We start from the raw sequence: 14,218 nt of genomic DNA, 5'->3' as shown, positions 1-14,218 counted from the left end.
TAAAACCTAAAATGTCTTTATATTTTACTATAAAAAATTTTTTACACGAAAGAAAGGATTTCTATTCTAAAACAGTAGTTCTTTGTCATATAGCTTTTACAGGTGGGAATTTGTCTTACTGTTAAATTTATTGTCGCTGGTGTTAAATCTGAGATATCCAGGTAGTAGATTAATATAAGTTAAATTTTTCTAGTTTAACTTATTTTTAAATATTTCTTGGAGAATCATTACGTACGTTGTTCTGGATAATCATGATAAAAATAAATTTCCAGGTCCTGGGTATGAGCTTCATTCCGTCCGGCAGTTATGTATTACTTATTTTTGTTGAGGTATGTCGAAGGTTGCTTATTCTTTTAACGCCATCGAAACTTTGAGAATGGAAGCTTCGTTTAAAAAAAAGCCATTTCACCACTATGTAGATAAATTACCTCTAAAAAAAACTGTTTATTTGCTTAAAATTATTTTGAAAATTTAAAATTTCTGTAGATTTTTATGTTCATAGAAGAAATAATACATTACACAGAGTATCCAGGAGCATAACACGTTCGTTATTTTGTGAATAATTTGTTATGTCAATGTAACAAAACGCGATAGAGTTTCATATAATACGTTTTACAGTAAAATAATTATGAAGACATATTTGCCCTTACTGAGTCCTTAGTCTAATGTGAAATTACAAAAGTCTTTCAACTACGCGGAATGAAGTGAACTCAAATTTTTTTATCCTTATATACTAAAAAATCCGTAATAACTAATTTTCCTCACTTTTTAATGATATAATTTTATTTATTTGTTAATTTCAGTATTATTAGTAATAATGGCCACTTGTTTTCAATCAGTACCTCTACCAATAACCAATAGATACATTAATTTGTAATAATTTAAATACATGCAGTATATATATTTTAGGTTGATTAAGAATTTTGATAATCCATGACGACCCCTGATAGCTGGCGAGTAAAATCAACATCTGAGTGTAAATGAATTAGTGTAGGTAATCAGGAGATGAAATGCGAGCGATGAAACGCATCCCCAACACGCCGCCCTTATCACAGAGATCTCCTGATAGTCCAGATGGTCCTCAAAGTTTACAGATCGTTTACATGAAGCGTTACCACCTTCATATTCCTCTTCGCGTGAATATTGACGATGAACAAACGAAGGCCATTGTTGTCCTTTCTTCCTAGTCCATCTGAAATCGATGACTCTGATGAGATGGGTTCCCAAGCAGACGTTAATCAATACGAGGTTTCAGATTATTAAATGAGAACATTCAAACAACTGTGAAATAAAACATTTAAAAAAATAACAGTAACTTAAACCGTAACTGCTTCCTTCGTTGATCGCAAAACCGTTCAAAGAACTGCGGGAGATGCCGCAACAGAAATTTCAACGGAGTCATCAGTTAATATACATTGAAATTCAACACTTTTAAAGAGTAAAAAAATTCGCCTTAACCGGATTTCTTACCCGAATCCCTCGGTGTCCGGGTATCGAAGTATCTGGGTTTGAATTCCGGTCAGGTTGAAGCATTTTAACATTTTGAAATGGTTCAATGTCATCGAAAACCGTATTGATGACAGGACGTCCGTTGAGTTGCAAGGAAAACGTGACGAAGATATGAATATGGGAACACCCCCATAATTACAATTTTTTTGATAAAAACAACCGTCAAAATCTACAATCTATTTCTGCCTTGTCTAAAATTTGCTGCGGCATCAAACCTAACATTTATAGTTTCAGCAGTTTAAGTTGATGTGACTAACTACCCTTTTTCGGATAAAAATGGAATACTGAAAATTATAGTGCAGTCATAATAGTAAAATCTAATCAAGCTGGTCTCCTCGAACTATAAAAAGTCACTTAAAGTTCCCATTAATAATGATCGAGGCAGTTTCCTTTGCAGTGTACTTCTCAGCGTCCGCAGCGTTGGATAAATCACCGGCTCCTTCTAAACCCTTCGCTTACGAACTTCCCATCGCCACTCGAAATGCGGTTTGTTCGACTGACAGATCATCTGATTTGGTGGCCGTGGGCTTGTATTCGTGCGGCAAACGAAAGCAAATGGGGTCTGAGCGTTTGTTCAAGTGACGGCCGGTGAGAAAAACGTGTCCTCCGGTATTCTCTCCGGCGGACCGCAGAGAGTGTGTGTGCGTGCGTGGGCACGCGCCGTGTGTATACTCACTCTTGCCGCACTTGTCGATGTGATTGGTGACACTCAGCCCGGGGAGGCATTGGCACACACGCTTCTCGCTGTCACACGTCCCGCCCTCCACGCCGCACTCGCTGCTGTCGCTGCAATCGTCGCCGTACTTCTTCTTCCCCATCTCCTCTGCGGAGGGAAAGAGGAAACGGAAAGAAGGTGTCAATCAGGTTATACACACATTTCAATTTCATACACAATTTTAACCATTACCGAGAAAATAAGTCACCTTTTTTAGGTACCAAGTTTATAAATATATATCGATGATATTGCTGTACCATAAGCATGGATCCAATGAATCAAAAGAAGCTGTACTTAATTTAATGAATTATATGATTTAAGTTATTTACCTGAGGTCAAGATAAGATTAAAATTGTACGCATTAAAAAGTGATAACTTATCATCAATCCGAAGTAAAATAGTCTCTACTATTTTGTATTTACATGCTAAAGGTACTCTTTTATTTCTGTCTGCACATAATTAAGGATTATCAGTTTTAATTTAAATGTGATAAAGATCGATAAACCGATATGTGATATAAATCGATATCATGAGAAATAATTAATACTGGTATTTTCTGTGAAGGGAAGTACCATAATGCTATATTATATAACATGGGGTGAAACTCATTTATATTTCATATGAATTATAATATAACGTTTTCTTACGGTTTCATTTCTTGTTCCGGTTTCGTCGTGTGTTCCAGAAAATAGGTCACCGGAGTGGGAAAATGAAGGTAGTTTGGAGGGAGGGTCAAAAGCTACTTTGCTCTTTCCCATACCCTCTCCCTTCTTCCGCGTCATAAGCCAACGTGGCGGCTTTCGAAGTACCATAGAGAGTCTGAATGTAGTTTTTCATGCGTTTCGCATCATAAAATACTTATCTCATCATTCAAAGGCGTGCTAGACTAGTGGAGAGATAGAGGTCGGCCACTGAACCCTTGGAAAGAGCTCGTTTTAGAGTGCTTCTGTCACCCGTAGCTTTACCGTGTCAATGCGATTTTTCGATCACCCGATCTTCCTGGAAAATTTAAAGTGGAACAAGGAAAGAAACTGACTCCCACTGTGCTGAAGGTGTAAATTCCTCACACTATAGCGTTTATCAAGAGGTAAACAACGTATTCTCATTAATCACACCAACTTTAGGGTATGCTTTCAGTTTTCTCCTCATTTGGAAACCTTTCCCAGCCATTCCAAGAGCGAAATTGAACACTCTCCGGACCCTTCAAGTGAAAATGTTTTAATCGACCGATTGAATTAACATGGTTAGCAGCGATGTAGTCCGCTAACCCAAAATTCGCGGGATCGAGTCCCGCTTCTGGAACGCCTTTTGCAGAGTACTTTTTCGCCCTGTGGGAAATATAGAGACAATCCAATCGCTGAATATGGACATTCTTGCTGGCTAATGTTCCTCCAGAAGTGTTCGGCAGGCACGATCAAAATTATTATCGACACTATCGAGCAATCGTTTATCGTTCTGAGGTTTCTGAGACACGCAGTCGCGGCTGGGGAGAAAGAATTCCGTTTTTGGGTTCGCCCCTCTAGTGCTGACTGAGAGATAAGAAAGTACACCGTTCAAATTGTGTGCAGCGGCAATCTTATCGAGACGGCACGCAAGTAGGAACTGGTGCCTGACCAGATTGAAAGTTCATTCTTCTTGTGCTCGCGGTCACAAAAAAACAAGGAACTCCCCTTCAATAAAAGTGAACACAATGGAAGCTTTCTTACGCCTTCCTTTTCCTATACTTCATAGTCTTACTGCATATTTTTTCTATTGCATTCCTGATTCTGCCGAACTCAAATTTAAAGTATGCTAAGAAATTGGGCAGACTTAAAAAAATATTTATCGCGATGACCTAGAATGAAGTTTTTTCTCTCAAATTGAAATCACTCATAACTCAGTTTCGTGACAGCTCAGATCTTAGAGTTAGCCTCATACCATTTTGAACTACACCGTTTGAGAACTATTTTTCGAGTGAAAATATTAAAACTACGCGTAATAAAAATAAATAAACATTTTCACGCCAGTCTAAATTCTAAAAAATCCATTTTTGAATCATGATAGTTTGTCTCTTTTTTTCATTTTCATCTAGGCCATGCACAAAGCATATTTTGATGGAAAATGTAACGTAGGTCAAATTAAATGTGCAAACTCAATGTTAAGCGCTAATTAGCCTCATGCTAGTATCCTTCTTTGTCATTGATGCATTTACCTCATTAGTTTAAAAGTTAGTTTAAAGAGGAAAAGTTGTCCTTAATACATTCTACACTTTCGAGAGCAATGAAAACAGTATCTCCAAGTGACGCAGAGGCGTGACTTTTGACGCATTTACGGAAAACTCCAAACGCAACCATTAACGCTATGAAATATTCCACGTGAAAAATGGCCCATACAAGTGCCATTTGATTACCTCGCCTTAAGTGCGCCACGCAGTTTCTTCCCTCATCCCTACACAGAGGTTGGGACCCTTTTTAGTTTCGTGGTTGATGTTTAATTCGCCACTAAATCGACGAATATATCACCTTGGCGTCAAATAAATAATTTTTTCGGAAAGGAAAATACCTGTATATTTTGAATGGGTTCAAGAAATGTTGGTGTAATAGAAAATTGCACAAGTAGCTTTCAAAAGTACTCGTTTCCTTACCAGCGACTAACCGCGAATGGAGTATTAAATTTCTCTTTTTAATTTTGATGCCCGAGGCTGAAAGATTACGATTCATAAATTAATGATTCTAATCGTTTCCTTTTCACATTTAAGATTTCATTTTCGGTTTCATTCATGATTGAAGTTCTTACGTCTATTTTGTGGTATTTTTGTCCATATTTAAGAAACAGGGATATAAAAACTTTGACGTGAATTTAGTATTGTTCGCCCAATCCGATCATGGAGTAAATTAGCCGGAATCACTCCAGATGCTGCCGGGAGTAACGATCTTTTACACGCCAGATGACTCAATTCCCTCAGCAGCTGTGAAGCTGGGAAATTCTGAAACACTCACCAGTTTTCCTTCATTGATACGTGCCCGGAATATAAATGTCTTATTTCCCGGTTGAGGTGAATTACTGCTTGCGGAGCCTAAAATTCTAATCAAGAAAAATATGTAGGCGCTACATATTTTGTAATTAACTCAATGGCTAAATTAGCCGAGAAAATGGAAAACTTTGGCCATATTTTTGTCCATAAATAATTTTTAACGGGCATTTCAGTAAAATTTAAAAATTTTAGGGGGCAGGTATACATATGTAATATATTATTTGTTTTAACAATACATTTTCAAAGAATCAGATTACTTAAATACTTTATTACGGCCATAATATTTTCAACGTTTTTATCGCCCATCAAAATACTCGTGAAATGTATAACTTATATAACCGTGTAACGTAAAACGTATAAATTATCACAAACTATTCACAGAGATCTATTGATAAAGATTCTTGCGTGTTCTACGGACGCTCCATAAACTGACTATCATAGACAAATTTTTGGTTAAATCTATCCATGGAAATAGAAATGCAAAGGTTTTCACCAACCTCCACCTACCCCACATACCATTTATACCTCACTCCCTCATTTATCTCTTTCAACGGTGTTAAATATTTTCCCGGAACCAGTGTCAGACATCTTAATCTGATAAGTAACGTGAAGTTGTTAATGATTACTATTTTTCGACTAATTTTTGGCAACATTTTAAGCGATTCTCATTTTGCATCTCTGGGGAAAATGAGCTTTTTTGCGAATCCTTTGAGCCCAATGAGTATGAGTTTACAATTAAGAAAATTATTTACATTTTACTTGCAAAAAAATGCTAATTGCGTACAGGAATGTGGATTTATTTTAATTTCTTATGGTTAATATGGGAGGGAAAATACTCTATTGAAGTCGGGGTGACTAATAATTTAGAACTAAATTAGTCGTTTGAGCGAAAATCTAAAGTTAAAACCATATCTAATGCATTAATAACTGGCGCCTCCATAATTATAATTAATCCTATTTTCTTATACTTGGCACGGGGCGTGGTTGGTTGTGACATTTCTATTTCCAATGCTTCCCTTGAGCATGTATTTAGAAAATAAGGAGAAAATACTTTCAAATTTATTTAATTAACATTTAAGGTAATTAATTGGCCAGAATATTATTTTTTATCGACTAGATGCATGCTTTAAATAAAGTAAGTAGTGTAGTTCTATTAATGGTTTAAAATATATGCTAGGCAATAAAAGGCGACACCGATCGATGAATGGTTCGATAAATTTAAAATTCAACGGTTATGAAGTACTGAGTTATAATTAAATTGAAATTTTTCTCAGTAATTTATTTCATACAGGGTGATTAAACGCCTATGTATCAATGCAAGGCGCAATGAAAATAGGCGCACTACGTTAATACAAACTTGTTTAGTTATTGAACATGCATTGAAACTTTTAATGGACTAATATCCGGAGAAAAATTAAAAAGCTTTAATAAAAAAAGGTTTATTTCAAACAAACGAAATAGAGCCTACCACTACCAAGTGTAAATAATTAGTAATGTAAAAGTGCCTCAGATTTAAACTCGCACCTTTTACTTAACGTGTTAAGATTTAAGTAGCTTAGATATATTTCTGTCTGAAAATAAACGAAATCTAAGTGAATTTGCAAGCTCTTAAGGCGAGTTTCGATTTCTCGGGACAGATGAATAAATATTTGACGTAAACTCTCCTTAATTTCGAGTGTCACGAAATTAATCCCGCTACGATAGGACCTAATTCAATTGGTAGAGGAGGATTTTCCAGATGTTTTTATCGTATCCCCCTCATCGTAGACGCCATTGACTTGAGGCCGTGATCGATCATTCTTCGTCTTCGGGGCGAATATTAACCTCAGAATTTTATGACCCCTTACGCAGCACCAACATACTCGAACACACAAACACGTCCCTCCGATCATTTCCCCGAAGCACATAATTCCCAACTCGCTCTTCTCACACGCGTCTCCCACCTCATTTTCGTCCCCGCTTTTCTCCGCAACCACCCCCCTCCGTCCCCACCACACATGCACATCCCCTTCCCTCTGCCCTCACGTCGTCCGCTCTGGTTGTTCAGCGCGTCGCCCCTGTCGCACCCCCATTTTCCTTTAATCCTCCTCCCGTCCCTCACCACCTTTAATGCCCCGCGTCACCCCTTAACACCGCTGCGGACGTGCGTGCGAGGACACAATCTCTTGGGCACGCCCAACGACGTCGGGCTTTCGTGACTGGTGTGGGGGGGGGGGTGGCTGGCTGGCTACATCCACCGCACTCTCTCTTTCCCCCTCCTATCTCCTTACCCCCATGTACAACTAACCCCTCTCCTTCCTACTCTCTCTCCCACCCCTGAGGCGATCACCATGCGGAAGGGATCGGGTGCTTTCCCCCGCCTCGCGCCCCATCGACTCCTTCCTGTATGGACTCGCTCACAGAGGGGCGCCATGCTCCAAATCTCGCTAGTTTCCTTCCGCAAATGGGGGGAAGACCCCGAATTCCATCCACCTATCCCGGTGGGAGAGGACCTCCTTCACCTCGAGCCCCCTCCCGTATCCCACTTCCGGTTTACGCCACGTCGAAAGAAATCATTCCCCTCCGAATAGCACAGCTGGGATCTCCGGCTCACGCCTACGTGCAGCCTCTTGTGTGTGCAAAGAGGCTTTGGAGTGGCCTTCACGGTGTATTCCATTACCGTATGCGAATGTGGATGCCTGCATAAGGAAAGATCCGGTGTTCGAGTCCCGGTTGAGGAGATATTTTTACTCTTGTGATCCGTTCGATTCCGCCTTCCCCACCTCTATTGTGTTCGTCCTTTATACGTGTTCCTATCCCTTTTCCTTATATATGTTTCTGTATATATGAGTATTTATTCGCCGTTTGGCGGGATTTCGTGTTTGAATGTGTATTTGGCCACTGTGGCTCATCTCTTTCTTCTGGCTATGCGTGCCACGAAACGCACTGTTCTTTTCCTGTTTGATGTTGTATGAATTCTAACCACTGTCCTTTCCTCTTGTGTATTGTCTATTTCTCCTTTGGTGGGTGAAACAGCCCCCTGACGCCATCTCTTGGCTAAAGAATCGGGGCGCTTGGCGACATATAAGACCCACGGATCTCAGGGTAAATTACGTATCCTCGATAGCTCAAGTGGTTAAGAGCATCCGCCCGGCAAGTGGAAAGATCCGGTGTTCGAGTCCCGGTTGAGGAGATATTTTTACTCTTGTGATCCGTTCGATTCCGCCTTCCCCACCTCTATTGTGTTCGTCCTTTATACGTGTTCCTATCCCTTTTCCTTATATATGTTTCTGTATATATGAGTATTTATTCGCCGTTTGGCGGGATTTCGTGTTTGAATGTGTGTATATATATATACATATATATATACATATATATATATATATATATATATATATATATATATATATATATATATATATATATATATATATATACATATATTTTAATGAACAAGCAGGCTTAAATTAAAAATTATCCTCGTAGTTTGTTGGTAGTTTGCCGGTTTCTTCGTTTGATTTCCAAATGATTTCCCCTTCACGTTTATTGTGCAGTATTTCTACTATATAGAAACCGTTGTGATTTGAAAAGAATTTTTATTCTTACTACTCGGTATTATACACAATGCACTCATGCAAAAGACAACCAGGTTTTCGAAAACTCTTCTAGGAGGAATCACGCGTCAACTTTTAACATGCAAAACTACAAGGTACATACCAAAGTAACAAAAAAGTGATTATTAAACATTCATGCGACTTTCATCACAAACGTAACGAGGATTTGGCGTGACTCCTTGGATATTTTCCGAGTTTCCGAGAACTCAAACGAAATTATGCGTGACAAATGTATTTTCAAGATGAATTTTGGTTTGTTGGGTTCTTGAAATATCGAGACCAGGGTCACAGATATTTCCTTCCAACCTTCTCGCATCTTTCCTCCTCGAATTTTTATCGGTCTCTCAGCAGTCGACACCAAAGAGTGCTTGTTCTTAACACCTAACTCTCCCCTCACGCTCTGAAATCCATTTTTCACTGTCATATTAGTCCATTCCTGCTCATCCTATACTTTTTTCAGTTTTCTTGAAATTCAACGCGATTGGATTCCATAGTTACCGGTTATTGCCTACTCTTACATCCACCTCTTTCTTTAAAAAACTTTGCATGAGATGAAATTGTAATCCATGTATTCACAAAAGTAACTCGGAGAAAATTATTTAACTATATCAGTGTAATTTTCCCCCCGTTTGAACGTAAGTACAAAAAATTAATAGAAAACATTTCAATTTCTTTACACGAGGTCATATTGCATGCACAAATTACTTGTGCACTTGTGCCCTAAAAAATTTCTGCGAGTTTTGAAACTATCTCGACAGTATCCAAATCGACTTGCTTATTCTCCGAGCTGATCGACAGTCTGAATTGAATTTCTTCCGGCTTCCTTTTATTGACTTTAGTCTACTTATTTTATGGACCATACTTTTTAAACTCAATTTTACTCTTAACTACTACAGTATGACTTGAATTGTAACTCTTGCTTCCGTAAATCTTACATAGATCGTGGTGCGCGGCTAAAGTCGAGGATATCCATCTCACGAGGTGCAGCGGCCATCACGTAGGTACCAGAAATCTAAATGCTTACGACCGCGCCACTACGCCCCACTCTACCTGCTATTCCTCACGCCAGGCCACCCTTCACCCATTTGCCACACTCTCCCACCTTCCTCTCCTGGCCAACCCTGCCACTCTTTCGCTCTCCCTTCCTCCCCGCTGTTTTTTCACGTCTTCTCCTTCTCCACTTGTATATTTATATTCCTCCCGGTCGCTTTTTTTTCGGCTCGCTGCACACACACAGAAAGAGAGAGAGAGAGGCGTATAAAAGAAAGGGTGGAGAGAGCGAGGAGCTGCTACGGTGGAAGCGGAATGGAAGGAAGGAAATTTCAGCGGGCCACTCTGGGGGTGGCGGGGGACGGTGTACGGGATGGAATATAGAATTAGGGCGTGAGAGAGAGACATAGAGAGATGGAGGATGGGGTGGAATCGCGGAGTAGGAACAATGGATTATTTTTGGCGAGGTAACCGGGGGTGGGAAGTGTTTTATCCTGCTGGTGCGCGTGTGTGACGGGCGGAGTGAAAGGGCGCTGAAGGGGTGCGGGGGGGATTTGCATTGGGCTTGGGGAAGGGGTGAAGGGAGGGGTTGGTGGCAGAGAGTGGGTGGTTGAGTGATGGGCTTGAGATTAGGCGGGAGGGAACCGCGTCATGTTGAGGCGAGGGATCGTCGGGACGAGGTGCAGTGCGAGATTTTTTCACGTGGACATTCCTGCGCATCCCAAATGCCCGTCGTGAGACGTATCTACTGTTTAGACATGGACGGTTGGAGGCGAAGGATATTATTTCGTTAAATTATATGGACGCATTCATTTCACCGACGAGCGGTCAGCGTGTGCCGCATACATTTGTCCGAGCGGGTAGGAACATTTTGGTACACGAGAAATGTAGGAGATGGTCGTCGAAAGAGGCGAATGGGGGAGTACTACTGTGTAATACCCGTGGATGAAACTCGTGGAGCAACCAATGGAAGACGCTGAATAATAAATAATGTATCAACATGGAGATTTAAGCCAAATACTTAACTGTACGGGAAAACTCTTTCGAATTAGATTGAAATGCATGACTGAACATGAAACAGTAATGCTTAAATATTGAGTACCTCGAAATGCTTCAAAAGCGTTACTTCCTCTTGCTACCTCGCTCTCAATTAGTGACGAGTGATTATGATTAAATACTTTTCAATGTGAACCAAAAGGACCGTTCAACATTTCCCTTTCCTTTTGTTTTCACCTGAAAGAGCACCACCTATTCTTGACTATCTCGGTACATTCGAAGAGAACGAATTATTTTACCTGAAAATATTATACTATTTGCAACAAAAAGAGTTACTCCTGAATTCTTTTCGGTCCTTTTCGAAGCAATAAATATCTTCTTAAATAGAAAGTTCATATGTCTTAGAGAGGAGAAAATGGGGCCGTAAATTGGCATGCTTTATTTTGTTTTAAACGTGGTTTAATTCAGTTTTACGGGTGGTATAATAACATCCCCCACCGCACGCCCTTGCGGCGGCTTATGGGGTATTTTGTAGATTTAGATATTCGACGATGTTTGCCTGCTGGTTATATTTCCTTACCATATTCTTTTCCTTAGAGAAAGTGAATATGAACCAGCCCAAGCATACGGAAAAACAAGTGACCGTACAAGCTCAGTAAACTCGGTGGCTGATGGATAAAATCAAAAAGTCTTATTCATTTTGTATTGTATATTTCACTTACTTTTTCGCCATTCTTTAATAAAATTTAAATAAAAAGTTCACTCCGGGAATATAGAATTCAACTAATATATGCGGTTTTTAGAGTTTTCTTTTAAATCTTTCGGAAAATTGTCAGTTTTTTCTCGATGCACTCCTTTTGAAATTATTCACACTTGTTTGGTTGAGTAGTTGAATATTCATGTTCTTACGTCAAACTCCTCTATTGATGCATATAAGAATACTCCTGCTTAGGCTTATAATATATATTTAGAAAATTTATTAAACAATAATAGCGATAGATTGAATTTCGAATCATCGTATTAGACTATACTTTTTATTGGATATTCGAGAGCATACACTACTCGTAACAGAAAATTGTTTTCCCAATTAATAGCCAACTTGGTAATGTATTGGATTCATCTTGGCGGATCATGTTTTATCTAATGTTAATTTACATTCACTTACGCAGCAAAAATTTATAAACTTTTAACTGGTTTCAAATAATGGACTATACCATAAGTGAATCTTCAAACACAGTAATTGACACTTGATCGAGAAATAGCTATTCATCGTTCACACATTGATCATCTGTATTCAGCTCAATTATCGATGAGCTTATTCATGTTTAAGTGGTTCTTAAAGATTGATGGATGATGTAGCCTTATTTGAAACTCGTGAATGGTGGCCTTGTCAAATATTTTGCCTAAAATACGTCCCCAATTAATAGTTTCAGTAGCTGTCGAAGACCTTCCGCTAAAGTTGATTACTTGTCTGTTTCTGCTCCTCCATCATTGACAGTGTCGGTATTTTAAATAAGCGTTCTCGGTTATCCATCATGGTAGCGCTAAGGACAGCGTATGTTTTTCAACGGGGTATTTAATTGTATATGCATATGTAACAACTTCGTATTGGGTCATGAGAGTAATAGAATAACATACGAGGTCTATTCAAAAAGTATCGCGACTTTTCAGATTTTCAAAAATGATTTATTTATTCATGAATATCTATTTTGTCCCCTTCAAAGTAGTCCACATTAGAAATTATAAAGGTGTGCCAATATTTTTTTCCAATCCTCGAAGCACTTCAAAAAATCATTTTTTGTGATGTTGTTCAGCTCCTTCGATGCAGTATTTATCTCGTCAATTGTAGCGTAGCGTCGTCCTTTCATGGGCCTCTTCAGTTTCGGGAACAAGAAAAAGTCACTGGGGGCCAGATCTGGGGAATACGGTGGCTGCGGCATCATTAGTGTGTTCTTTTTGGCCGAAAATTCGCGCACAAGCAACGATGTGTGAGCAGGGGCGTTGTCATGGTGCAAAAGCCAATTTTTGTTCTTCCAAAAATCCGGGCGTTTGTGGAGGATTGATTCGCGCAAATTGCGCATAACTTGCTCGTAATATTCATTATTTACCGTTCTACCCTGTGGCAAGTATTCATGATGCACCACTCTCCTGCAATCGAAGAAAACTGTAAGTAAAACTTTCACATTCGACCGACGCTTTTTTCTGTTTTGGCTCGTGCTGTAGCTTTCATTGGGATAATTGAGCTTTAGTGTCTACGTCATAACTATTAACCGTCAATGGTATTAATGATACATCACCAGTTATGACCCTCTGGAATAAATTTAGATTTTCGCGGACAGAGTCATTAGCAATGTTAATACGTTGCTGTTTTTGGTCGAAATTGAGCAATTTTGGTACGAATTTCGCGGCGACCCGTGTCATGCCCAAATCATTGGTAAAAATCGAATGACACGAGCCAATTGATATGTATTGGTCCTCGGCAACTTCTCTAACGGTGATTCGACAATTGGTCAGTACTATTTTCTTCCTTTCATCAATGGTTTAGCCTGTTGACGTGCTCGGGCGTCCGGCACGCTTTTCGTCGTTCACATCTTCTCGGCCCTCTGAGAACATTTTGTACCACCGATTAACGTTGTTTCGCTCCAAGTTAGCTTCTCCATATTCCACAGTCAATATTTGGAATGCGTCCGCGCACTTAATTACGTTTTTCACACAAAATTTGATACCGATTCTTTGATCCATTTTTTGGAACAGGCAAAAATTGAAGACAAGCCAAAATCCGTCCAAGCAAAACAGCTGTCGACATAACTGTACATTCAAAATGGCCGAGCTCTTCGGAATAAGTGAGATAAATAAGTACCAACATAACGCCACAAAAAATCGAAAATCTAATATATGTAACCCGCGAAAATTAAAAATTCGTGAAACTTTTTGAACAGACCCCGCATGTCAACTTTGTTAATGAAAAACTGTTGAACGGCGTAAAAATCGTAGTTTTCAAAAATTTAATGTGTCAAAAATGGTGAAAAGTATGGGCCACTTCTTTCTTAATTTTGGATATATATTCAAAAATACCCGTGGTAAATAACTGATACTTCGAGTTCGCTTTTTTATTTTAATTTTTAATTAATTAGCTATTTTAATATTTCATTAGACTCAGCCGCCATTAAATCTTAATCTGACGACAAGGTTGCATATCCGTTAAGTTTTGGTTCATTTACCTTCAATCACGAGCCACTTAAGCATGTATTACGTGAGCGACGGAGGAGGGAAAGGAGCAACCGACCCTAGTATTGGAGATACTTTTGGAAAGGAACACGCCGCGGAAGACATGGATTAACCATTGGGGATGAGTTCACGTGAATTCACGGAGCAACAACTCCGAATACCCTAAGTATTAAA

The 14,218-nt window shown here is 39.2% G+C and overlaps 1 protein-coding gene across 3 annotated transcripts in view; it reads right to left on the bottom strand.

Annotated features, from left to right (window-relative positions):
- The window catches only part of jus (julius seizure), a 422,348-nt gene that overhangs the window by 171,355 nt on the left and 236,775 nt on the right, over positions 1–14,218 (bottom strand). For all 3 annotated transcript variants that reach the window (XM_071588239.1, XM_071588240.1, XM_071588241.1), the window contains exon 2: positions 2,186–2,332. In XM_071588239.1, the coding sequence (XP_071444340.1) occupies positions 2,186–2,332 (147 nt within the window). The remainder of the gene's footprint in view (positions 1–2,185; positions 2,333–14,218) is intronic.

The sequence above is a fragment of the Hetaerina americana genome, unplaced genomic scaffold (genome assembly GCF_022747635.1).
Source record: "Hetaerina americana unplaced genomic scaffold, ioHetAmer1.1.p SCAF_3, whole genome shotgun sequence".
NCBI lineage: Eukaryota > Metazoa > Arthropoda > Insecta > Odonata > Calopterygidae > Hetaerina > Hetaerina americana.
The sequence above is the reverse complement of the archived record's forward strand: the minus strand, read 5'-3'. Positions and strand labels throughout refer to the sequence as shown.